General features: G+C 38.6%; 1 protein-coding gene across 1 annotated transcript; it reads left to right on the forward strand.

The window, feature by feature from the left end:
• The first annotated feature begins 827 nt into the window (after positions 1–827).
• Positions 828–23,132, forward strand: LOC107084967 (phosphatidylinositol 4-kinase beta-like). The gene is made up of 14 exons (XM_015375044.1): positions 828–1,029; positions 6,356–6,839; positions 8,963–9,447; positions 9,523–9,957; positions 13,232–13,459; positions 13,717–13,962; positions 14,042–14,148; positions 14,269–14,373; positions 14,459–14,582; positions 15,179–15,292; positions 15,436–15,587; positions 15,697–15,829; positions 15,966–16,086; positions 18,968–23,132. The coding sequence occupies exons 2-14, from the start codon at positions 6,371–6,373 to the stop codon at positions 19,147–19,149; spliced, it is 2,901 nt and encodes a 966-aa protein (XP_015230530.1). The 5' UTR covers positions 828–1,029; positions 6,356–6,370; the 3' UTR covers positions 19,150–23,132.
• Positions 23,133–27,966: the final 4,834 nt, after the last annotated feature.

A 27,966-nucleotide genomic window follows, 5' to 3' on the forward strand; every position in this document is an offset into this window, starting at 1 on the left:
CTGACTTTTAAAGTTCTGACTTTTCCCCCCTCATAATTCTGATTTTAATCTCAGAATTCTGACTTTTTCCTGAGAATTCCCATCTAAATTAAGATACAAAATTCTGAGATTAAATTGAAAATTCTAAGAAAAAAGTCAGAATTCTGAGATTAAAGTCAGAATTCTGACTTTTCCTCCATGTTAAACTGTTTTTAAAAAAAATTGTTAACTTTTTTATTTTTTCAGTGGCCCTTATCCTTTTCCGTAAAAAAAGACGTAGGAGTGTTAATTAAAAATGTTTCCCGCTGAACTCATGTAGAAAAAAAAAAAGAGAAAAAGCTGTGGGAAAACTGGATGGATGTCTTGGTCCAAAACGGAAACACAACCAAAAAAAGCTGCTTTGTCAAATAAATTTTATCAGCTTATTAAAAGATGACTGTTTGATTTCAAAATAAAAGTTTCAGTTAACTCTAACAAATTGGCTCCTAATGAAGCATTTAAATATACTAGACTTTCGATAATCCACGCTAAATAATGACATTTATGTTCAGCTGTTTGATTAAATTAACTTGTGATAGAAAACCTTATCTACACCAATTTTGAATAATATAGCTAATAAAATCAACATAATTTGCATATATCAGGATTATGATGATATGTATTACTTTAAAGCAATCTAGATTATGAATACATCTAAAAATGCACACATGGAGAAACTACATCTAGTGTTATAATCGTTACTTTTTACTCTAGTTGTATTTCGGTGCTTTTATTGTGTAGGTATGGCCGGAAGTGGTGTGTTTTATTTCTAATGGCTGACTTTACTCATCCTGCGTCACAGCTTCTTTAAAGCAGAGAGCCGTGGACTGCCAGGCCACGGAATCCCGGAGCAGATGGACCGTGACGGATCCTAAAAACACCGACTAAAATCAGCACCACCGCCTGGATTGATAACAAGGAGCAACGTGGGGAATAAAGGAAGATTGAAACTGGATAATAACCGTTTGTATCGGAGCTTTTAATCGGGGTAAAAGGCGCATAAGTGGCCGGGTAAGTCCCCCCCCCCTCCCTCCCGTACCGCTTTTCTCGCTATTTTCACTGCGTTTCACTGCTTCTGTTTATGCTAGTTCCCTGAAAAGGCGGTTAGTAGTGGGACTTCTTCGGTTGAAACGGCGTTTTTAGGCCTCCTGGAGCCCGGCCGGCTCCCGTGCCCCTTCCTCCAGTTTGTTTTCATCAGGAGGGAGCGGCTCTCCTCCTCCTCCTCTCTTGTCCTGCTGGCAGCCACCCTCCTGTATCTCCTCGACAGACTGTCTCATTTTAAATAACGTTCACCTTAAACCCCAAAAATGTTTGCTTTATTTGTGCTCCTAAAAAAACTCAATTGCATCATACTTTTTTGATTTACTCAAGATAAAATCTATTTAAGGTGTAATATTTTGAGAATAATTTAGCCACAAATAAAATAAATACGAGTTATATTATCTTGTAATATGTCAATAACACTGCGAAGTTTGAAAGAAACTTATGTTATAGAGGATTTTTTTTAGATTCTTGGTGGTTTAAATGCCAGGAAATTGGATCCTTCTTTTAAAAAAAAGACTTATTTTTTTTTTTAATAAAGTAAAAGTCCTTTTTTTTTAACCCCCTCCTGTCAGGGAATGCCTCTGGGCATGCAGGGCTCCTTGATGTCTGTGGTATTTCCCTTCTTTTTTAATTCAAGCAGGTTTGAGGAGCAGATTCCTCAACAATTTTTCACCTCTAGAGATGAATTAAGCTACAAAATAAGAAAAAAAAAATCAAATGGATCCTGTGCTCTCTCTCTTGGTGATTTTTATCTTTCTGTGATGATAATGGAAGATATGCATTTCTAAATATACCTCTCTGGAAAAGACTTTACAAACCCTTTGGAGGCATATTATTAATCAAATTGTTTTTTTTTATTCGTTTTTCATATTAAACCAACAGACATCACATGCAGGGCATACAAAACAACACGAAACAAAACAGACTTAATATGGAGGCATATTAATAATAACTGTTGACTAGTTTATAAGCTGAATCCTTTGGCTTCTTCCAATAAAAAGGGATACCTACAACTTTAAAAGTTTCTACAAAATGACCAAATCTGATATGCCTAGTTTGAAGTATTTTCCTGTAGGAGTAAGTCATTTTTATTTTTCTTAGTTGCAGAGTTAATGTTCTCAAAACATCTGACTTGAATGATAAAAGGGGATAAGGATCACAAGATATTAAAAAGCTGTCTGTTTTTTTGTAAGAATTGTAAGGGAAAAAGCAGCTAATGCTTGCTTTATTCTACTTTCAATTAAATAACAAAAGCAAAGTTGATTTACCTAAATTATATCAACTTTGATATATTAATCAGTCTTAAAACAGGATTACCTCAGTGAATATTAAAGGCATCCTTTTTTTTTTTTTTTTTTTCATCCCCTGTTTCTTAGAATGAAAAATATTTCCATTTGAGAGAACTGTGGAAGCCTTCTTTCAACCAGCTGACCAGCAGTGCACAGCACCATGTTTTGGGAGCAGGAACCATATATTGCTCTTTGCAGAGGTGTAGTTTAGGCCCAATGTGCTCGGATTAGTTAGTAAAAACGTTTGCAAACAGCGTTTTCATTGAGACAAAATCAATATAAAAGTAAACGAGAAAGAGGGAGAGAAAAAACAATGACTAACCCACCACCAGGAACAGTAAAGTTTGTTTTGATGGATTCGTTTATTTAGAAATAGATGTTCCATAGATTTAAAAGGTGGAAACTCCCAATAACACAGGGTTCAACTTGCCTCTGAGCTGGGTTGTTGTGTCAACGTTCTCCCCAGAGGATCTGAGGTGACTGGTTTGAGATAAACCCCACACTTTGCCCTCAGCCACACACGTCTCCCTCTTACAGCACTTACAGCACACTAAGGGCGCTGCGTTCACTGACAGTCTGTTCAAATCAGTTTGCATCCCTGACCTTTGAACCGTTTCATCATTTGCTTCCCTGTCTAAAGTATCAAATCAGCTTATCAGATCAAGTTCACTTTTTTCCACACAGAAGTCATTTACAATTAATTTAAATACACTGAGACTTTTTTTCTCAGTTTGGGACGCCGTTATTTTCTGTCATCGTTGAATATGATTGAAAATTTGTTTCCTCTGAGGCCCACTTCATAAAAGGAAGTTTATGTTTAAAGGCGCTTTCCTCAAATCTTTAGTTTTAATCAAAACTTGCTGAACTGTTAAAATAAGCTTGAAAATGGCAAACTTTTTCTTTAGATTTGATTTAAAAAGTTATAACCATTTTGTTTTTAAGACAAAAAGCTCTTAAGTTGGGCTGTAACTCTGCCAGCAGTCTCTGAGACTTAGCAAGCTGTAGTTAAATTACTTTTTTTCTGGGTAATTAATGGTAATGATCCCAAGTGTCTGAGCCAGGTCTGCAGCTGGAACCCTCAGCTAGCGATCTGGGCCAGAGATCCTCCTAAGACGTCACAGAAGAGAAACCGTAAACATCAGGAGAGGATCAGAAACAGCTGCAGGGCGAGAGCCTTAGCTCAGATAACGAACTGAAAAATTTACAACGAACACTCCCATGCATGGATAACGTCACCGCGACAACAGCCTCCACATCTGGAAAGCATCACTTAGATGTTAACTCAACACTATCTCTTTGGTGGGATGATCTCATGCTCAGCTGTGTGTAATCAGGGACTCCCCTAAGCAGAGGAAGACTTTCTACCATCAACAATATAAGAATTAAAGTTCAGACTCTGTTGTTTGGGGTCGTATAAAGTAAAAGCAGCTGTGTTATATTTCACATGCACAGTCTATGCACAGATAGTTGGAGATTTCCTAAAGAAAAAAAGCCCTTAACATGTTTTTAAGACTGAGGTCAGTGGTCAGTGTATCTCTTCAAAGTTAATGTAAATGTGATGTTTGTATCAGGACCTACTGAGCAGCGGTTGTTTTCCTGTGAAATTTTTAATTAATAAATGTATATACAGATAAGTGGAGTCTGTAAAAATGATAAGAATGGCACCAAATCAGTATTATAAAAGATTTTTCCTGTAAAACCAAAGATTATTATTATTATTTCTTTTAATATATAAGCCTTCAAAAACAAAAAGATTGATTTGTGGCTTTGTGATCCTCAAACAAAGAGAAACGGGAGAAAGCGTGGAGCTCTGACTGATTAAAGATTAAATAGAAACAAGACGCCTCCTCAGGGTGCAGACACACATGGAGGATGGTGCTGATGATGCGGATCCTAGTGATGCACGCTGTCTGCGTCATGCCCGTAGCACACCAACACAACGGGGAAGGACTTCCTCTCCCGCCTCCTCGCTAAGCCACGTTTGAGGCAGCAGCGCGGAAACACAGAACTAATATGGATTGTTCCTGATTGTAATTATTTACTGCACGTGAACAGTTTTATTTAGACAAGTTTATTTATAAAGCACCCTTTAGTAATAAGACAATCAATTAAAGGGTTTTAAATAATAGGAAACCTTACAGGTTAGATGATTAAATGGGAATAAAATTATGATTAAATTAAACAAAGATAATCTTTCTGTTTGCACTGCCTCCTATCATCCCTGCTGAGCAGGAAGTGACACAGAGCTCACATTTTAAATCTTAGAAACAGTACTTCCCTTTAAAATTATGTCGGCATACATGAAACGAGCTAGAAAAGTTGTTTCCCCTCTTCTGTAACAAAAAACAACAAACAAACATATTTAAATACAGTATTTGGTTATGTATTTTTCAAATAAGAAACCGGTCCTTTTGCTTTATAGAGACTCTAAATCATGCTTTTAGCTGACAGAGGAACCTCTTTAGAGCAGAAATGATACCAAATTTGTAGAAAAAAAAATGTTCAATTTAAGATAATTTTCGTCTTTTAATATGGTTTATCCAGAACTAAGAGTTTTAGTTTCACCTGGTTTAAATTTTGTTTAAAAAAAAAACAAAACCTCAAGGAATCCTTTGCTTTCCTACTTTGAATCGCTTATTTGGAACAATAATAAACTGATTAATTGATTAACAAAATGTTTGTTAGTTGCAAACCCTAATGGCCAGCCTGCAGCCCACCTCATGCCAATGAGGGAGGGTGCAAAAATAGATTTATTATCAGTTTTTGTGTTTTTTTTTTTTTGGTAGATGAACTTCCCTGTGCTAACTGCAGCTAAACACACATTAATGCACAGCTGGAGGACTTAATGAGATGTAGTGAGACATGAGTGAATGTGGTGTGAAGCACTTCTGCGGTGTCCTCCGCTTAGATCAAGCGCTGTTCAATTTTAGGTTTGTTCATCATTTACAGTCAGATGCTACTTTAAACCCACACCATGTGTTTCCACCATATGATAAGTTGGGTTTTAAAGGGAGCTCTGAATTATTGCTGCGTCTCTACAGCTATTAGATGGTTAGCAGCAGGGAGGAAATACTTTGTCCTCAAACTGTGTTATAACACTTAATTAATTTTCTTTTGTAGCCATCAGTCACTAAATATGTACAGCAGCTGTAGTCCTCAATGATCCTGTTTTTAATGTATGTTTCCACAACTCTTTGCTGTTGGTACTTTAGTTATTGTAAACTGAATATAACAGTTTGTATTTGGTAGTTGGGTTTGGTGTCGGATGTGGAGATAATTTTGGCTGATTGATTGATTGATTGATTAGCCTTATTGATCTCACAGTGGAGAAATGTACTCGTTATATCAACTCAAATAGTCAAAGGAGAAGAAGAAGGTGCCAGAAGAAGAAAAAGGTGCATGGGATATATACAGTGCATGCACACATGACAGCTTTTTTTAATAGTAGGATCCTTATACCCTGTAATGACGACAGCTCTGTAGGTAAATCCTTAGATGCTGATATCTGTAGGGATGACTTCCTTGCTCTGTGACTGGATCATCCAATGCCTCAAGACTCCATCTAACAGGATAAATATGTCCTTTATGCCAAATGTGGGCTCATCAATCTAGAAATATAGAGGCAGCAGTAAAGGGGCTCTCCTTTGACTCTGTCAGCTGTGTTCTTCAGTCAGCCTGTTGCATTCTGGGTAGACAAAGGAACATTATCGTTGGTTGTTTCTTCCAGCAGCTGTTGGACTGTAGATCCACAGGTTTCCATGTTATTGTTAATAGTATGGATTTTTTTTTTTTTTACACAGAAAAGTTTAATTTTATAATTTTTTAATTTAATTATAAAATAATTATTGAAGCATTTTTAAATTCCCCATTAAATGAAAAATATAGACTATTTATCATTTCTTTGTAATATTAAATCATACACACAGGATTCTATAATTTCTTTCCCCTTATTTTAGGGACAAATAATTATTAAAGATTTAATTTCCTTGTCTTTTCCTCTTTAGGCCTTTCCCCCCAAAATGGCTGACACAGAAGTTTCCTTATCCCCCGCTCTCCAACCGCTCCACATTAGCCCCGCCCACTCCGTCCAACCAACCCTTCCAACCTCCTCTTCTCCCACCACCTTCTCCTGTCCCTCCTCGCCCTCCAGTGCCTCATCTTCCTCCTCTTCCTCCTCGTCCTCCTCCTCCTGCTCTGAGAGCTCCTCAGACTGCCCCAACCACCACCACCATCATCACCACCACCATCATCCACGACCTCAGCTCCAGCTGCCCCCACCCCCCCTCAGCGAGCAGCCGTCCTCTCCCAGCGCCAGCCCTCGCAGCTCCAGCCCCAGCGGCAGCATCTGCAGCACCGGCAGCCTGGGCAGCAGCAGCGAAGGCATCGGCAGCAGCGGCATGTCGAGTGGCGGCGAGCAGCGAGGTCCCAGTCCGCTGCTGGACGTCATCTCGGAGGACGCCATGGAGATGGACCTGGGAGTTGATCAAGGTAATGACATGAGGGGGGGATCTGAAGAATCAGAGGAAGTTAAGTTTTCATCTGTTGTAAAAACGGATCATAAACTCCTCCTACAGCCCCTTAGCTATAAAGCCTGTAATCCCACCTGCAGCTCGTTAGTCGCTCTCCTTTAACATCTATAGACTGATAATTAGTCGAATTTAACAAACTCTCTTCATTAATGGTAGGTTTAGTCTCAGATGCTACTTAAGAGCTTTAGGTGTGGAGTTCTACTTGGGATAAACTTGAACCTAAACCAGATGTCTGAAACCTGTGGCTCTTTGGACTTTCCACGGTGGCTCTTAATAACTTGGGCTAAAAATGATGGAGAACCAATTAGTGTTTAATATTTTTTATATACCCTATTTTACGGACTATAAAGTGCACCTCACTATAAGCCACACCCAAAGAGTAAAAAAAAAAAAAAAACTTGAAATATACATATAGAAGCTGATATCTACTGAACTGTCTCCCACCAAACCTGTAGGGGGAGCTCTACATATAACCCCCGGAGTAGAGACAAAGAAGAATGCTAGCTCCCGTTTGCTCGTAGCTCGCCGCAGTAAGAGGTTCTACTGAAAGATGCATCTTCATCAAATCTTTATTTCAGCTCTGCAGGAGTTGAGCCTTGTCTCTTCATTGGTTCAGCAGCTTTAATGCAGCAAATAAATGTCAAAATTTGGGAATTTGGGACATTTGTTCTCTGTCGTGGCTGCTGCTAGCATGTTGTTTTTGCTAAATGAGTATTAGTCCCTCATTCCCCCTCTGGTGGTTAGGAAAAATCCACAGAAAAGCTTCACCTTCTTATAAGCCGCTTGGTTCAAAACGTGGAAGAAAGGTAGCGGCTTATAGTCCAGAAAATATGGTATGCAGGAAAAATGCAGGTTTTCGCAAAACTTTCTAACTTTGTGCAAGAGAATGACCTAAAAGTTACCATTGATTATTTATTTATGGTCCTTAGGTTGGAAAGAATATCTGTTGTTAAAACATTTTTTAAAAGCTTGTGGAAGAAAATGTATCCATCCTTCTTCTGCAAAACTGTTTGCTTTTTAAATTTAAAAAATAGAACAGTTTTGCTAAATTGAAGACTGATTTTGTTAATTAGATATTTATCAAAAATTCTGTCTCCTTTTTTCATAAACTCATCAGCTCTAAATATGTTTTATTTAGCTTGAGTCAGGGAAAAAAAATGTCTCTTTGTATCATAAAGGTTGCAGATTTCTAACCTAAACAATGCCCTGCTGGACGGTGTGGCTCCTTCTCAGATTTTAAGTCCCTGGATGTTTTCTTCCAGGATTATCTTGCTTTTAGCTCCAACCCTCTTTCCATCTGCTGCCATCATAATGCTGCTACTGCCGTGCCCCAGTGTTAAAACTCTCTAGTTAAGAGGGCATGTGAAACCCTTTTGTCCCACATATAAATCAATTTTATTATTAATGCTAAAAAGTGGATTATACCTACAGAGGTTTCTTGTTTCCTGTGCAACCTGCAAAAAGAACATCTTATGGCTTTCCTTCAACATTTGAGAAGATCACAGAGAGTAAAATATTTTTTCACACCGTCCTTCTGGTTTACCATTTGGCTTCTAGTTCTGATGAATGCTCTTCTTGGCCTGTAGGTTTGCGGTTGTTTTTATTATTCTGTTTTTATTTTTATGTCATGTATTGAAAACCGCTCTGTCTGCTGTGTTCTGATGTTTTTCCAGAGCTCTTGGATCAAAGTAGATATCAGATTCAGATAGTATGCAACATTCTTAAGATTTTTATTTGCAAAAAAATACAAACATTACAATCATTATTATAATAATTCCATGTCTGTCTCATTAAACCCCCCTGTGCTACATAGAAGTTTGTGGTTTTGATGTGTCGTATGTGAATTTGTGTCCCTCTGGACTGAACCATCAGTAGCATCATTCAGTTTAGATGTTCCGGTAAAGATAGAGGTCACTCTGGGAAATACAATTCGGCCTCGGTCAGCAGTGGTGGGGATCGTCTGACAGGAAAGGGAGACCGGGAGTCAGACTTTAATTAGCTGCAATGAAACCAAATGTGTTAAAGATCAGGCGGACTTCTAAAAGTCTGCAGCGTTTCATTCGTCTTCTGTTCTTCTTCCAGTGATCGATCCAGAAGTGGCTCTTAAGGCTTGTCAGGAAGTGCTTCTTAAAGTGAAGCTTCTGGACAATAAACAGCAGCAAGACGACCAGAAACAGCAGCAGCAGTGTGTGGAGACGGCAGAATGCTGCAATCCGCAGTGGAACATCAACCCAGACACCAGCTCCATCAAAGAGGAGGAAGAGGAGGAGGAGGAGGAGGAGGAAGCTGCTGTCCTCAAGGAGCTCCCTCCTGCAGCGCCATCAGGGTCTCCTTCACCGTCCTCTTCCAAACAGTCATGGCTCCTTCGCCTGTTTGAGTCCAAATTGTTTGACGTTTCCATGGCGATCTCCTACCTGTATAAGTCCAAGGAGCCTGGAGTGCAAGCGTACATCGGGAACCGCCTCTTCAGCTTCCCGGACGGTGAGGTGGACTTCTACCTGCCGCAGCTCCTGAACATGTACGTTCACATGGACACGGAGGTGGGAGACGCCATCAGACCGTACCTGGTGAGTCCTGACACGTACCTGCAGGAGTTCCTTTTGATGTTCAGAGGCTAAAGTTGGACATTTGTGTTTTCTCAGATCCATCGCTGCAGATCCAGCATCACCTTCTCTCTGCTGTCAGCCTGGCTTCTTGGCGCCTACTCCTCAGACATGCACATCTCCACCCAGCGCCACTCCAGAGGCACCAAACTCAGAAAGCTCATCCTGTCAGATGACCTGAAGCCTCAGTCCGAGGAGCCTCGATCGCTTTCAGGATCTGTTTCCGACAGCCCGCTGTCCTCGCCGCCTCATCAGCACCGCAGGCACAACAGCACCAACATGGATGCCTGCACCTCCGCTTCCTTTATAGCCGGCCCCAACCCGGACAGCGCCGACCAGGGGGAGGTGTTTGTCTCGCCATCCAGGAGAACCCACCAGAGATCCAAGTCAGATGCCACCTTGGCCAGCGGCTTCCCCGGCGCCAGTCTCAGACGAACAGGGAGCAACCCGAAGGTTGAGTCGGTCCATGAGGAGGTGAGAGACCAATCCATCAGATGGTTTGAAGTTGAGGAAACTGTTTGATAAAAATATGTAAGATTAGACGTAGAGATTTGATATAATTGTGACCTAGATGATGAAAAATGAACAAGCGGTTAAAGAACTCTGCTTTTAGAAAGAGTTTCCACCTCTGGGAATGTAAACGGTTTGCATTCCAGATGGAATCAACAGATGACCTAAAAACAGCAGAAACAAACCTGCTGAGATCCCCGTTAAATGAAAATAAAACCCAAAGCAGGAAAATGTGACGGTCGTCTGGATTTTCATTTAATCGGATACATTATTCTCTGTCTGCGGATCCAGAATAAACATGACGTGATCTTTGCTGGAGCTTCTGATGCTGATCAGCTGCTGCAGATCAGAGGAGATCAGCCTGGTTTCGAGGCTTGGCGATAAAACGTGTCGTGTTTTTTTTTTTTTTTTTTTTTCTGCGCTGCACTTGGCCTTCACATTCCAGACAGCCGGCTTTGCTCACATGCTGACCGAGGCTCACCGATATGTGACCTGATCTAGAATAGACCTGTTTAAAGAGAGAGACTCCACCTTTTCTGTTTTTACCCCGTTCTCCTGTTTGTTGCTATTCTACTCTTATTATAGGAAAAACTAAAATAGGAGAGGAACTAAAGCAGCATTAGAAAAGAAAGCTTTCCTTATTTTCTGCATTTAAACTGTTGAACTCCTGATAAGGAAAAGCTGCTGTTTGATTTTTATCTCTCTTCCTCCTCAACTAAATGAAATTCTGATACAGATTAATCTGAATAACCCAGAGAGGCATGAAACCAGACAGCACAAATTACTTTTGTTCAAGTTTCAAGGTTGTTTTGGTTCCTTATGAGCAGCTTTTTGTGTGCAGGCTTAAAGAGTTTTAGAGCTTGATCTCGGCATGTCGTCTAGGTGCAGCTTTTGAGTTAAGATGACGGGAATGCTGGCCGCTACGTCAGCAGCTCGGCTTTTTGTTTGGCGTCACAGCTGTGTATCTGGCTGCTCTCTTCACCCGCAGATCCAGGAAAGCTTTGTACACCTTGTGTTCAGGTTCAGCTTGTTTAACTTGCAGTAAAGGCTAAAGCAGACATGTCCTGCGGGATGTCGGTGCAACACAATCTAACCTGCTTCAGCAGCATTTGTTTACAGTCGCGCTTCAGGAAGGCCCTTTCTTCTACATCTAAAGTTTTCCTGGATTCTTCTGTTTATAGATGGAGTAATCCAAGTTTTCTATTAAANCAGCAGCATTTGTTTACAGTCGCGCTTCAGGAAGGCCCTTTCTTCTACATCTAAAGTTTTCCTGGATTCTTCTGTTTATAGATGGAGTAATCCAACTCATCTCTGAATGGGTGAATCCCTTTGTATGCGTTTGCTTTCTACATTAACAACACATTGCTTTGAAGCTGAAGGGAACAGTCTCCTTTTTAAAGCTTTCAGGAAGTGTTTTGTCACCTGAAACCTGCTGCTTCCCTGTTTATCTTTCCCGTAAAAGGAGGAAGTTTATGTAACTTCCTCCTTTGTCTCTTTTCATCACAAAGAGATAAAAGGTTATTTGTAGTAGAAGTTCAGAGAGAGGAACATGACACGCTGCAAAAACCTGCTGTTGAAGCTGTTCAGGAAGGAGCGGTTGCCATGGAAATGGAACAGAGGTGGTGACGGGAGTGTTGAAAATAGGAGAAAATGACTGATGGAAGGAGGAGTGAAATGAGTGTTTGAGGCTGGAGGATGTGCAGCAGGAAGATTAAAAAGGTTCATCATTCAGTTGGAAATAAATCCAAATCTGCAGGATTTTCCTAGTTTTATTTATTTTTTTTCTAAAAAGAGATTAAAAAAACTTTTGATCCTCTAAATCGGGGGTAACCAATTAAAAATCAGCAGATTCCGAATAAAGAAAATCAACAACCAGTAAAGATCCAGAGACATTTTTAATTATAATCTGTTACTTTAAGCAGAATTTAACACTGAAAACAAATGTTGGTCCTTATGCATTCATGTTATACATTGACTTTTTAAATAAAAAAAAATAAAGTCTAAAAAATAATCTAAAGTTTTTTTTGGAGTAGAGAACAACAATCAATCAGTTTGGTATATAGACAATTTCCTGTTTCACATATTTTATAAAACACCTGAAATGACCGTTTGTTTTTCTTTTTTTATGGCTTAATGAGAGCAGTGGGCTTTAGGCTGACCTGCAAGGCTTTAAACCTGGGTTTGAATGGAGACAAAGCCATTCTAAAGCACATATAAAGGTGCTAGTTTTGAGCCTGGATCCATATTTATTTTTGATTATATTCATAGTGGAGGATCCTAGCCAAGCCAAACATACTCAAAATGTGCAGCGTCATCTTTGAGCACACCATTTCACTTTTCTGTCACCAGTTCACCACAGTTCTTCCAGCAGTCCACACATTTTCTTTCACTTTTTCTCAGCTTCTTCTCCTTCTTTCCGACAGGTTTGCCTGCTTGTATAAAAGTAGCTTGCAGCAGTAACCCAAAGTGACGCAGCTCTTTGGCTAATTTGTATCACGTGCAGCCTGGTGCTGAACACTCCGGAGAGCTATACCATAGAAACAGGAGAAGCGGCGCGAGTGAAATTAGACACTTTCATTGGAAAACATGCGTTAATTTATACATGTTTTAAATCAGGTTGGGTCCGGATCCAGACTGCGGTCTGCTAATCTGTGACCTCTGCGCTAAATAGTTGGCTTATTTAAAAAGCATTTTGTTTTTCCCTTCAGTCGTTTCTTTGGTTCAGATGAATATTTTCCTCTTTCTATTATTTTGAATCAGAAATATTTCTATCTTTGGTCTGTTGAAAAATTTCCCAATCTGTGTTTGTGGCTTATTTCTTCATAACAATATTAGTCGGTTCATTGCCTCATATCTTGTGCCACACTTGTATGAAGAAAAAGAAAGCGTTTGTGTGTTAAAGCAGCAGATATGATGGTTGCAGCTTCTGTAAAAAAAAAAAAACTAAAAAAAAAACTTGTGAATCGTCGCTTTAATCTCAAACAGTTTATATTTAAAAAGGATGATAGACTTTGCTGGATTCATCTGACTAAAAAAACTACATTGCATAAAATGAATGTTTATTAAACATGGCAGAACATAAACATTTTTGATAACCTTCCTATTGAGGACGGTCATCTGTGACTGAATTCATGATTGTAGTATCATAGCTGCTCAGCTGGCAGAGCTGTACTCAAATGTAACCAAATGCATCACATCTTTTTCCGTAAAAGTTGCTATTGTTTGTGCCTTTCTGCAGCCAGAGCGTCTCCGTCCTCAGAGGGAGTTTGTAAAGTCTCTGTTCTGCATCGGAAAACGTTTGGCCACGCTGCCCACTAAAGAGCAGAAGACACAGCGCCTGATCTCAGAGCTGTCTCTGCTCAACCACAAGCTGCCGGCTCGAGTTTGGTTACCCACAGCTGAGCACCAGCACCATGTCTGCAGGGTCCCCCACACCCAAGCTGTTGTCCTCAACTCCAAGGACAAGGTTGGTGCCTCGATGCCGAAAAACAAAGAAATGCTGCCTTCAAGAACCTGCAGCTGGATTTGAAATGTGTCCAGTATGAGTGTGAGAGAAACAGTTTACTGTGTTTGTAGCTGAAACTGCAAATGCAGTGAAAGGTGAATGTTATGCAATGTTTACCAATTTGAAGTCAAATAAAAACATGTTCAAGGGGTTTAAAAAAAATCTTTTTTAAAATGTAGAAATGACTGAATATGGTGCATTCCTGCTCCCCTCTCCAGGCTCCCTACATCATTTACGTCGAGGTGCTGGAGTGCGTCAGCTTTGAGACGTCTCACGTTCCGGTGCGGATCCCAGAGACCAGGATCCGCTCAGCACGCTCTGCAGAGAACCTGGACTGTGGCACACCGGCTAACGGCAGCAGTATGACCTCTGAGCACAGAGCTGGAAGTTTCTCCACCGTCCCCAACTACGACAATGACGACGAGGCCTGGGCCACAGACGACATTGGACAGCTACAGGTGGAGGTAACTTTAGCTTTAAAAAACCTCTAACTTCAGTGTTTTCAGGAAGGGAAACTCCTGCTTAATACATATTCTTTTCCAGGGGGAGGCTCAGACCAGCAGCAGTGACAACATCAGCCAGTTTTCAGTCGACAGCATCACAAGTCTGGAGAGCAAAGAGCCAGTTTTCATCGCTGCCGGAGACATCAGGTAGAAGATTACAGAGTTTAAAACATGGAAACTTGAGCACAAAACCCCTTCCTCCACAATGAGTTATAAAAAGTTTAAGTTGTTTTACCCATCTGAGTTCTTTCTCCATGTTTGTTTCAGGCGGCGTCTGTCAGAGAACCTCGCTCAGACACCTACCACGTTCAGGAGAGACCCAGAAGACCCTTCCGCCGTCGCCCTCAAAGAACCCTGGGAGGAGAAAGTCAGGTCTGTCCTTGAAGGCGAACAAAAAAGACCCCCCCCCCCCTCACTTCCCATGTTCTTCTGCCTCTAACTGTGTGGTTGTGTTCAGGCGGATCAGAGAAGGCTCCCCCTACGGTCACCTGCCCAACTGGAGGCTCCTGTCGGTCATCGTAAAATGTGGAGACGATCTGAGACAGGAGCTGCTGGCCTATCAGTTCCTCAAACAGCTCCAGGTACATAGAGACAGAGCTTGACTTGATGTAGGCTTCATGGAGCAGCTTAGGAAAATGTTCAACACTTCTGAAAAAAAAAAATCTTTCAGGTTTTTAGTTTGTCAGCTTCATGGTATTTTAATTTGGGATTGACCAACACAGAGCGGCACAGAGTGAAGCTGGAGAACACATTAATTGGGTAAGACCCTGGTGCTGCACATCACCCTGAACACCTAGTCCTTGTGTTTCAAGATGGTTTCTGTGTCATGCTATGGGTTCTGCTCATTCAGGGAGATTTCCAGAGAAATTCTGGAGGAGGAAAAAAGTAAACCATGGAGGATTTTTCATTTCGCATTGATGAATGTGTTGGTTTGTCTCAACGTTTGTAGTTTTAAAGAGAGAAAATCCTACCGGGTGACTATGGCTATTTTTGAAAACTGCTCACAGCTGTAAATCGTCTTATTTCTGGCTGGTTGTAAATTGTTTTTGATCAGCAAAAAACAAAAAGGATTCAAATGTAAACTGATGAATTCAACAAAGTTTTTACAATTTTCTCGAACAAAGGTTTGAATACATTTGATCTTTTTGTGACCTGAGCTCCATTTCTGTGTGATCAGTCCATCTGGCAGCAGGAGAGGGTTCCTCTGTGGATCAAACCTTACAAGATCCTAGTGATGTCCTCAGACAGCGGGATGATTGAGCCGGTCCTCAACGCAGTCTCTCTGCACCAGGTAGGCAGTCGGATTGAAACTCTGATCCAGATGCTTGACGTTAACCCTCATCGTCTCGGTTTATTAATGAAACAAAAAACAGCTTATATATCTGTCTTTTTGTCTGTTTCGCTTTAAAATTTATTACTTTCTGTTTCAATCAGGTGAGAAAACAGAGTCAGCTGTCACTGCTGGACTACTTCCTGCAGGAACACGGCAGCTTCACCACTGAGGCGTTCCTCACAGCCCAGAGGAACTTTGTTCAGAGCTGCGCTGGATACAGCCTCATCTGCTACCTGCTGCAGGTCAAGGACAGGTGAGAGAAACCTCAGAGCAGTTAAAGACATTAAACACTCTGTCAGTGTTTACTTGTAGCTCATCATTCCTGCAGCTGAGGTGAATCTTGTCCTCTGTCATCTCTGCAGACACAACGGGAACATCCTGTTGGACTCTGAAGGCCACATCATCCACATCGACTTCGGCTTCATTCTCTCCAGCTCTCCACGTAACCTCGGCTTCGAGACGTCAGCCTTTAAGCTCACGTCTGAGTTTGTAGATGTGAGTGAAAACTTTATTCAAACAGTTACAATGTTACAAACGATAACATGTCAGCAAATATTGGAACTCTTTCTAATTAGAAAATAAATAAATGAATAGCAGAACTAAAATAAAAAAGTCCCTCCCATGTTTTCAGGTGATGGGCGGCCTTGATGGAGACATGTTCATCTACTACAAGATGCTGATGCTGCAGGGTTTGATTGCAGCCAGAAAGCACATGGAGAAGGTGCTGCAGATAGTTGAGATCATGCAGCAAGGTAAATCAAAAACCTGCATCTCCCTTTATAGGTGAAATATTAACTAGATTTCTGAAGCAGCTGCCTTTATAGCCTTATTTTAGTGCAGAACTGCTCATTAAAATCTCACTGAAACGGATTTTATGACCACGACTATAGGAAATACCATAAAATACTTTGATACGACTTACTTTATTACCGTATATAAAACAATAAATAAGTCCTAAAAGCAAAAGCATATTTCCAAGGTATAACGTTGATAAAGTCCCATAAAGAAGTAGTTAAATATTAATGTATGTTTAGCAGTAATAATAAAACTTGGACATATGAATGTATTTTGAACTAAAACAATAAGTTGACATTCTATATACATAAAAACATCAGTTCTCTGTTAAAATCATAAATACCTTTTATTATTTTCAACTTCAACTGGCATCTGTTAATATAAAAATAATTTAAACTATAAATTTGGTTTGTTTACTAGACCCTGACATGTGACGAAGCTGAACAGTACAGATGCTCGACTCGAGTGGCCAGATTCGTGACTTATGACTTGCTTGATTAATATTAATAAAACACTTGACTTTGACTTGTGCTTCCTGACCTGTGAAGTGACTTGATTTGAGTCATGTGGCTTGCCAAGTCACTGCAATCATTTTCATTATATTATTATTATTGTTAGCAAATACATTGTTAGATAATCATTGTTTTATTTTGCGTGATGGCTCCTGACCTGCAGCAAATCGGCAAACTTGGCAACCGATGTTCCACAGAAAGTACAAAGCGGAATCCCTGCATCAGTCTGAGTGATGATCAGTAAAGATGGAAGCCATTCTGAGCGGCAGCATCCCGAAAATCGTACATTTTGTCTAAAAAGACAACATGACAGCACAAAATAAAAAAGGAGTTACCAGTAAAATCTGCAATGTTAAAGTTACTGAGAGTGCACTACATCGAATTTCATCAGGCGTTTTTAGGACAGAGTATAAAGAAAGGTTAGCTTTCTGCTGACTTTTTTTTTTTTTTGCTACTTGGTCAAGCTGCTGACAAGAGCCCCATTTAACTACCCTTTTAAAACTGTGTTGAGAGCGGTCTGAGCACGGCAACTAAGAAAACTGTTGAGTGTAAATGGCACGCAATATTAAAGCAGACTGCGCCAGACACAACCTGACTGCGTTAAACTGGTACTAGTTCATCAGGGCTCGTTGCCAGTCAGTCTTAGCTCAGTTCTCAGATAACAAAGAGCGCATGAGCAGACCATCTCATCTCCTTACAGTCAGCCTCTAGTAGTTGGCGGTAATGCACATCAGTTATAAAATTCCAATAAATCACCATAAAATAGAAGAACTGTAAACAACAACACTAGTTTTTATAAAATGGCTTCAAAAGAGTGAGTTGCAAACAAAGGCTGCCTTCTTCACCCGACTCTCGGCAAACAACAAAATATCACAATTATAACCAAACATAACGTCCTGATTGGCACTGCCATTTTCATTTGCTTGGTTCCCTGGTTCCCTCCTTCAAACCTAGCAGTAGTACCGTAGATCGGCACTAGGAGGTGAGGAACCGTGTTAGCATGAGGTGTAGATGGACGTAAGGGAAATGAGCTCGGCATGGTTAACTGATCCAAGCTCAGCCTGAACTCAGCACGCATCGGTTTCAGAGGGGTAGCATAAATGGGGCAAAGATATCTCTCTCTATTTCTCTTTCTCTCTCTCCAATTTAGTTTTTCGATGTGTATGGACATTGAGCTCCAGTGCCTCACTTATTGAATTAATCACGTTCAAACTTAACATTACTAACAGTAATAGGATTGTTAATTTTTACAATTAAAAATGTGTTTTATTTTTTCATTCATTTATGTCGATCCAATTCATCACCTTATCAGCTGACATTAACAAAAATATTGGCTGAAAAATGGATTTGGTGAAAAACAGAAATTTGAACAAAAAATGACTTCACTTGACTTGCTTGACTAAACCTATACTTGACTTGCTTGATCCTCCTTTCAGATGACTCAGGACTTGCTTGAGACTTGGGTGCTGATACTTGGGACTCAATCTCATATAACTCATCTCTTATAAACAGTAAAACAGCTGCAGATCTGGTCTAGAGCAGTTTTAGACCCACAGTCTCACCCGATGAAAAGAAACCATGATGCACTGCAACACAAAAGCTATGAGACAATTTAAATTTGAACAAAATTTACATTTTGAAGTTGTTCTAAAAGCCATTTTTACATATTTTTATATATATAAAAATATTTGCTCCAGCAGAGCGTTGACAAATGATGCTGCCAGCTCCAAGTTAACTTAGTTTTCTCAGGGTTGGAATCGATGGGCATTAGACATAGACTGATACATCGGCCGGCCAATATATTTTCCTGATTTTATCATTTTTATCCTTGAGATCACAGAAGGACGTGCTTCCTCCATTTCCATCCATTGTTATTGTTTTGTTTGGTTATGTCTCCTTCTTATTAAAACAAAGATTTGTTGTAATCCTGTAATTTTTAGGATGTACATGGAGAAAGTCATTGTTATCGACATTAAAATCAGGGTTCCTGCAGATCCTTAAAAAGTCTTAAAAGACATTGAATTCTTCAATATAAAAATAAGGCCTTAATTGGTATTAAAATGTCTTAAATCAGTCTTTCATAGGTCTTAAAATTGTCACCAAGTCATAAATAGGATATGATTTTTGTAATTCATATCAAAAATTTAAATAATTCATCCTGACAGCAGAACCAATAAAAACAATGTTGCAAACAGACCACAGGGTGATGCGCCAATAACTCTGGGAAGTGTAAATTCAATGAAAATCAGCTATCAGGCCAAAAACCTTCTGCATGGCTAAAAACAGTACCAGGTGATGTATAGGTCATTTTTGGTTTTCCCACCAGGTTCCCACCTGCCCTGTTTCCATGGCTCCAGCACCATCCGGAGCCTGAAGGAGCGTTTCCACATGTCCCTGACGGAGGAGCAGCTCCAGCTGCTGGTGGAGCAGCTGGTGGATGGCTCCATGCGCTCCATCACCACAAAACTCTACGACTCTTTCCAGTACGTGACCAACGGCATCATGTGACCTGTGACGCAGAAAAACCTCAAACACTGCCGGGTTCTCCAGGTGGTTAGGAGTCTGGTACCTACTGGATTTATTGTCTTTGGATTTTTTGATTCTTTTGGAATCGGATGGATCTGATCTGGATTTGTTCGGATCTTGGGAAAGGCAGAATCTGGAACTTATTCAGATCCCAAACACTAAGCCTAACGCGGGGAGGGGGGGCATCAGATATGCATTTACCACGCTGCTGCCAGATGACTGGAATAATCTTGGACGTAAACCACTTCTACTAGACTGGACTCTAAACCAGCACCCAGCTGCTGGTTTTGGTGTCTGGATCAGTTTAAGGTTTTAAAGCAGATGCTGTGAAACTATTTGGTGAGACTGAAATCAATATTTCATCATGAAGGATTTAGTCATTTATTTTCAGGAACTTTATTGATCTTCAAAATGTAGTATGACAAAAGTGTCATTTTCTCCAGTTTTTACTCTTAAATCATCACATAATGAATCTGTTATTCACTAAACTCATCCGCAGCTGAGCTTATGAGATTTACGACTGAAAGGTTGATCTGCTTGTTCTTATTCTGAACGGCTAATCTGCTGATCTGGAAATGTTTCAAGTGCTTTACAACATAACACATCTATAAATTATATCAACAGATTTAATGGCTGCAAAACAAAACAAAGGGGTTGAAATACATTTTTCTAGCCTTAAATATTCAGAAGTCATCAAAATGACCCAAAAAGAGCAAGATTTTGACTGCAGTTTGTTATATTTTGCAAGCTATTGGACCAAGCAGCCGTTATCAGATCAACCCTCTGAGAAGTGGTGAAACTTTTGGATTTATTCTCGTCGTACCTCTTCAGTCCCCAAAAAACTCACAAGACTGCAGCCGGTTCACGCTGGCCCTTGTTTATCAAAGTCCAACCATGACTGGGCGCTAAACACCAGCAAGGACGTTTGTGGCATCTTCTAGTGACCGAGGGAATGAATCGGTATTTTAGGTTGTTCTTAAAGAACAGGAACACTAAAGCACATCCTGGGCTGACGGTTGTTGTCGTTTTTCTGGATTCGTTCTCTGGATAAGCAGAGGTGAAGGTTGAGAGATGGAAAAGAAACGTTAATATGTTTTGTCTCGGTGTGTGGGAGTTGTTTGGTATCCGCAGGATTCCTCACATATGGTATTTGCTTCACCAGACGGTTTTCACAACTATAAAATCAGCTGCTGATTGAAAGTTGAAGTTTAATTTGTGCAAAAGTGAATCGCCTGCTTGAGATTAAAGACTTAAAATCGGTAACTGATCCTTGTTTGGTGTTATTATTCCTCATTGCCAAATATAGAATAGCATCGCACTGCAGATACATTTTTTTTTATTTAAAATATTAAAATCAGATTGTGTATAAAGATGGACGTGGCCAACAGAGGATGACCAGTTTAAGAGGGAAGCTACAGCTTATGAAACAGCCAGCAGAGGGCGACCTATTAACAGGCAAAATGTTTTGGTGGACTAAATCAATGTACTCCAAATGTCTGATTCATTTTGATGGAAATCTTTATCAAAAATCGGTATTAGCTTTAGATTAAAGCTGATAAACAACCTGAACGGTTTTACTGATCAAAGTTGAGGTTTGATTTTTCAATAAACACCATGCATCGCTTACTTTGTAGATGTGATTACTGTCTGGTGAAAAAGCTTTTAATGTTTGTTCGACGTTGGTCCAAACCAAATTTCAGAAGGATATTGTACTTTTTTTTCTTCTTATATATATATATTTTTTTGTTTTGCACATAAGATGCTAATATTAGCAAAAAATCTTAAGCATTGACTGAAAAGAAAAGATACACGGTTAAACTGTCTTGATTGTGTTTGCTTTAGCCTAAAGGTCGCTAACCAGTTGTGCTTCATTGTAAACATCACTGTCGATGGATATGTTGTGTTACTGTTACATAAGTGTGTTATATTTGTAAATTAACACTTAACATTCTCCCTCTTGATTGGTTCCAACACATTCCTTTTAACTGATGCTGACCAATCAGGAGCCTCCGCTCAGCAGTTTAGGCTAACGAGGAACCAAAGGTCTTTCACAGTTATTTTGTTAGAGACAAGTAATGATGTTTTTGTTTTGCTTTTTCTAAACATGTTAAAGTGTTTTATTTCTTCCAAATAACTGTTCTTGAAAATATGGCGATATTTTTTTCAGTGTTGACAAGAAGAAACAGGTTTGGATTTTAAAACCTATCCAGGTTGTTTCTAATGTTACACTTTGCACTGGCTTTATTCCAGAATCCCAAACATAAGTATTAACACAATATTTATACATGAAATTTCATCATGTTAAAGTATTTGTTTGTCTTATCACACTATATATGAGTACTTACTAACGTCATTAACAATTTAAGAAATCAATTGTCATGCTAACAAATTTTGGGCTTTGTTTGAAAATTTGTCTCGTTCGCTATAAACAGAGCAGCTTCAACAAGCTACTCAAAAAGTCAAGAATATTTCAATTAACTTGTCACATCAAAAATAAAAAAATTATAGTACATTCCTGCCCCCCATTTTTTTCCCCCCATTAACAACCCAATCCCCATATGTAACTATTGTCATTTTATATATATAAAAAAAAAAAAAACAATAAAGATAAATTATCATAAAAATACAAAAATTTTGAAAATACATTTCATTAATTGGTTTCAAAATGAGTAGAATCCATATAAAACAAAGTCCTATATACATGTTTAGGTGTATTTAGAAAAACATCAAATCTGCCAAATTTTAAATCTACATTCCTTTTTTTTTTTTAAACAAAGCCTAAAACATGTTAGCATGTTAGCTAGCCGTCTGCCCCGGTCTGAATCGTAGTCATAAAACGGCTCAGCGTTTCTCAAAACAATTTGAATAATTTGGTTTAATATTGTAGAAATCAAAGTCTCTTTTTACAGACGAGCTAATAAGCATAAACTAGCGCAGTCGTTAGCAGTACCGTTTCCTTCAGTTATTTATGGATAATTTAAATAACTGAACATGTTTTCTTATGTTTTCACTACGCCTTTTTTTTATTCCAAACAAGATAATCGAACTGTTCCCGTTCTATTTTATCTTTGTCAGGTTAGCATATGGCTAATGCTAAATTGCTAGCAAGTTAAAGTCAATTGGACACCAAACATATTTGCTAATTTTTACATTGTAACGACTTAATCTTTAAACAGAAACATTAATAAACTGGTGAAATTCTTGTTAGTTTGGTAACTCTGATAGTAAAAGGAAGAAAAGTTAGAAATGTTACTTTTGGCGGGAAAATGTATGTACAGATCCCATTTATACATTTTATTTGTGCAAATATTTTACAGAAATAATCTGGCCTGCTGTTTGAAGCAAAGAAAACATCCTTTTGCGGGAATAAAGCCAATCTCTGAAGGTGCTGAGGAGCCACTAATATTTCAGTTTCTGAATTTTTTTGGTTACTTTGTTGGTTTAACCACTATCGAGGAAAAAAAAGCACAGACCTGCTGTGAAAGAAGCATCTTGTTACCTTCTGCTAACATTAAGCCTCTTACTTTATACACAGCTGTGACTAAAGTTTACCAGATAAGCAACTGAAATAGCAAACAGTCTTTTGTGTGTCTTTTTTTGTGTGAATATGTATGTTTTCATGTAAAAATAAGATTTAAAAAAAGATGCCTTGATATGTACAGATTATACAAACTTATCAATGCAACCAGAGGGACGAACGTTGTTTTTGTTGCCCCTCAGAAGTGCTTTTATATTAGATATCTGAACATATCGGGGCAAGTTTTATGCACCAATGTAGTGAAACTTTTCCCGATACTAAAAACCTTTCATTGCCTTCTTTGATCTTTTCATCAGCTCTCAAATGTCTGCATTTTAAATGTGAAAAAACTCTTTAAGTGCATTTATTCTAAATGTTTTGTTGTTTGAGAGGATTTCTTGTTTCTTTCATCCATGTCACTAAATATATTAAAGACATCAAAGTTGAACCTTAAAGTATTTTGACTGAAAGTTTGACTAAATGGGAAACTACATAGCTGAACACAAACATAAAAACAGATTTTATTATGGTGTAAATGGAGGCACATGGAAGCTGAAAAAAAGTAATTATAAAATTATTTTGGTAATCTTTAATGAACACAAACTTGATATTCTAATTCGAATCTTAAATGATCCAATGTCTCTTTACATTTAAAAATGAGTCTTATTTTTAATTGCACTACGATTTGGAACTGTTTGAACTTGTGATATAAAACCTCTTAAATATTATTAAATTTGAGCATTTTATTTAAAAAAGCAGTTTTAATACCTAATGTCATCCAGTTTCTTCATTCTATCCACTCCTTCATGTATTAACCAGCAGAGTAGGGCTGATTTTAGTCTTAAGCATTGAATTTTATTTACATGGTGATGTGAAACTTCCTGCTCAGCTTGTCCATGCCTCAATGTTCGGGATTTAAACCTGCATCTGTTTAAAAAGGAGATCACTGTCATTTTATCCTGCTAGCATCTAGTAGACGCCGATGATGTAGTTTCTCAACTGAGGTTCTTGATATCTGGAAAACCTCTTGAGTCTGTAATGTTCTAACTGCATGGAAAATTCATCCAATAAACTCAAAACCTGGTTCAGAACTTGAGTTATATTGTTTTGTTTTTTTTGTTTTTAGTTTAGGAAATCGATAACAGGGAACTGGAATTAACTTAGGTAAAAAATGCATTAGGGAACTTTTTATTATTATTTCAAGTTGAAAATGAATGCTTTTTCTATAGACATGAAACTAAAGGTCTTTGGTACCACCTTGTGTTCAGATAACAAACCCATGTTTGGCTACTGAAGTTCTGAAAAATATACTAAACATTTTTTGGTTTTAGTTATAAAAATGATAAATGAAATTACTAAAATCAATGTTTCAGTTCAAAGCAAAATACCTAAATTGATGTAAATGAGTGAATTAACTCCAAAGTTGCAAACAGCCAATAACAATGTTTTAATTTGTCACATGACCCAGTCAAAGACAATATGAAACCTTTCTACTAAGCCCTGAGTAAACATCTTTGCCATTTGTCTATAAAAAATATATCTAGAACTAGTTATTGCCTTTTTCACTAAATAAATAACTGAAACGTGTTGAATTGCAGGCGCTGGCCTGAGGTACCTACATAGCATGGCAACCTGTTGCTCTTTGGACCCGTAAGACAACGGCTGAAAATGAGATAGAAACAACTAATATAGTGAGATAACAAATAGCAGCCCTAAAAGGAAGCTTTGTGGGTTTTTAAAGAATGATTGCATTGAATTTTAAAACAAAATGACACTGAAAGTACCAGAAATATGTTTGGTCTATTTTTCTGATTAGCTTTTTTTCCCATCAAATTTTATTTTATCGAAGAAAATCAATGCTATTTTTAAAAGTTAAAATAACCCGTATGATGGTTAAAATCCTATAAAGGATATTTGACTAAAAGAATTAGCAGTATTTTAATAAAAGATCATCTAATGTTTGCGGCTCTAAGAGACTTTTGTTTTGCTGAGCTGTAAAGGTTTCAGACCCCTGCATTATGGTTTCTTCCTGGAGCCCTTAAATCATGGTGTGTGTAGCAGTAAAATTACACTCTGTAGACCAAGCTGTACAGTTTCATCTAAAAAAGCCATGCCTAGTCGGTCCGCGGGGAATGCTGTCCTGCAGGTTTTAGAGGTTTCTCAGCTTCAGCACAGCTGATTCTGATGATTGCAGTTCAGCAAAAGCCTGTTAATCAGCCATCGAGGAAAATCAGCTGTGCTGGAGCAGAGAAACATCTTAACCCTGCTGGACAGCGGCCATCTAGGACCAAATTTGGGCATTCCTGATCTAAAATGTACATATAGTCTGTGACATAATAATGAAACTTTATTTTTAGCCTCTGATGACCTTATGATCAATAACTGGCGATGATCTGAGGCAGTCGCTCACAACCAAGAAATGGAAATAACCTGGAGATGACCATAAGTTTAAGAAATGCACCCCTAACAAAAAAAAAAAAAAAAAAAATCTATGGTAAAAGTAATATTACTTAAATTAATGGAGGATTTTCTAAGTAAAGTTTGAGGATCAGAGACAAATGAAAGCTGCAGTTTTTACATAGATTGTGATTTTTATTGATGGTTTCACAAAATGGCAAATTAAACAGATCACTTACAAAGTGGAAGTGAAGAATAAAAAAAAAATCAAACAGGACAGAGAGAGCAGGAAAGCACAGCGTGGTACTCAGAGGCTGCAAGAACCGCAAAGACAAAACACAACAATGGCACTTTGATTTGGGCCAATACGTCTTTGGATAAAAAAGAAAAAAGAAGCTTCAACATCTTTCTTTCCCCCAAAAAATATATTTTAAATCATGCTTTTACTCCTTTAATTTAGAAGGAACTAAAATATGTTTTGTGATTATTTTAGAGTTTTGTTAGAAATTGCAATAAAGTGCAGAAAGAAAGGTTCAAGCGTTACTTTCAGATGTTTAATTACTGCGTGAATGCATGTCTCACATCCTGGTGCTCCATTACCACATAATGAATCCTTCATTAAACCATGAGCGTGTTAACTGGAACAGCTTTCAGAGACACTGTTGATGAATCAGGATTCATGGGTAAAACGGTTACAACATTTCAACAGAAGGAAAAGAAATTATTAAGCAAAAACAGCTTCGGTTTAGACCGCCTTAGGAAAAGAAAAAAACGGATTTAAACAGCGATTTATGATCAACAGAACCGTCACATTTTATCATTTAAAGCTGCAGAAGTCAAATACAAGGAGGCTCACATCTGAAGCTTCCCTTTTAAACTGGGACACCGATAAACTCAAGGCAACAGCTTAATGTCTCTATTTAGTTCTTTCTTCATGGAGCCTGTTGTAAAGTGGTTTCTAATCAATTTCAAGCAGCCATAATCGTCTTTATTGACACAAATGGGTAGAAAAGTGGCCAATTAGTCTTAGTAATTTAATTCAAAACCAAACTTTGCACATAGAATTTATTATTTATAGAAGTATTTTCAAAGTCTTTTGTCAATGGAAACCCAAAACCCAGTTCATTGGAAAAATATTAGCAAAGAAAAACTGTTGATCATCACGTCCTACAAGGATACTGGAATATTTTCCACCAGACAGAGGACTTTGTAAATAGAGTGCTGTATCTAAGCCCATTAATGAAAGGTAAATGCAAGGAAAGCAACAGATAGGAACAGAAAAGGGATAAATGGAGTGGGTATGATTTTTATGGTGGTCTATTAAGGATATGGGTTTTAACTCGAACAAGAGACAGTATAACAACCATCCTACCTGGACTAAGCAGAAAAAAGGTCTCTTATTTTTTTTTTATAATAAAGTGCAGTAAAATCCTCCAAATGGAGCAAAAACACATGGACATGCTTCTCATTAGGCGATAAAACTGAACTTTGGGTTTCATTTAACATTTTGAAGCAAATTAGTTACCAGAAAGTGTCCCAAAGTCTGTTATTTACGGAGTTGAACTTGAAGGTGAGCAACTGATTAAACCAAGGGTGCATCTGATGAGGACATCAGAGGCCACCGCTGGGCTGCGATAGAGCGAATAACGGAGCGTTTCTTTCACAGTCGACGTTCTGTAACGGAAACATTTTTCTAGTGTTGCTGCGAAAAAGATCGGAGCTCAGCTCAGATCATCTGAAGGATTTAACGACAAGCCAGATTCAACGAATAAACTTTACAAAAATGTCTCTTCTCTGTCCTGAATTTGTCATTTAGTATAAATAAATCGTCTCATGCTTTCATCAGATATTATCAGACGTCTCTTTAAGCTTCTCTACATCGACGCCTTAAATCTTTGGCTCTCCGATTGGATTCAAAACTGTAGGAAACTGGATTTTGGCAACAGAACAAAACAAAACATGTTTATGGATTTTACAGCTTTTTTCCCGCTCTATGACACTAAAACGATCATTTGAGTTTCTTTAGTTTTTATGGATAAATCGAGGCAAGTTAGGTGCTTTTCCTTCAGCTCAGCATTTTCTGAACCTCACCTGGAGAATGATCCTTTCACTGAGCAGGAAATGAAGCATAGCTGCAGGGATTGAGGTATTTCCTTACAGGAGCTGTTTCCCGGGTATAAGGTCACCTTGTATAACTCATATTTCTAATAACTAATATTTGAAAAGAGCTCAGGAACTGTTTTCTATACATTTTGTGCAATCTTTCAGTTATAAAATAACCTTTTTTGGAGTACAGATTCACCATCAGCAACAGAGACAAGATAAGACACATCAATGGAGGATGCACAACAGAGTGATAGGCTTAGAAGTGCTGCAATGGGTCAAATATTTCACCGACATTTCTTCAGATCCAAACTGCTGCATGTTGCCACTTATTTCAAGATATTACTAAACCATCCACTTCTGGCATCTATAAAAGAGGCCAAGATTTAAAAAGACACTGAGCTCCAAGTGTGTCTGGAATCAACACACCCTCTGGTCAGAAGAGGGCGCTGCTGAGTAAATCTGCAGTTACTGATGTGACTCCCCAGCAGACTAATGAACTAGAAGGTGTGCCGGTGAGCGCATCCAAACGGCAGAGGTATTTTACATTCAAAAATAAACAAAAATAATGAGCAGGTCCCACATTCAGGATTTCTTCTTTGGTAGGAAAATAACATAAAACCTAATTTCATCCTGAAGTAAGTGAATATTCCTTGCAGCGGAAACCACTAATATCCAGCGCCTTGCAAAAGTATTATCACACCTTGAACTTTTTTTTCAATTTTTTGACATTTTGTCACATTTAAGACTTCACATTAAGTGTTTTAAAACTGTTTTAAATC

This window comes from Cyprinodon variegatus, unplaced genomic scaffold (genome assembly GCF_000732505.1).
Source record: "Cyprinodon variegatus isolate N-32 unplaced genomic scaffold, C_variegatus-1.0 Scaffold112, whole genome shotgun sequence".
NCBI lineage: Eukaryota > Metazoa > Chordata > Actinopteri > Cyprinodontiformes > Cyprinodontidae > Cyprinodon > Cyprinodon variegatus.

What these genes read in the sequence shown, in the direction of transcription:
- LOC107084967 (XM_015375044.1), top strand. Translation starts at nt 6,371, where the DNA reads ATGGCTGACACAGAAGTTTCCTTATCCCCCGCTCTCCAACCGCTCCAC. An exon ending in TTGAGTCGGTCCATGAGGAG is followed by an intron (nt 9,958 to 13,231) that starts GTGAGAGACCAA and finishes GCCTTTCTGCAG; the next exon opens with CCAGAGCGTCTCCGTCCTCA. An exon ending in ATCGCTGCCGGAGACATCAG is followed by an intron (nt 14,149 to 14,268) that starts GTAGAAGATTAC and finishes TGTTTGTTTCAG; the next exon opens with GCGGCGTCTGTCAGAGAACC.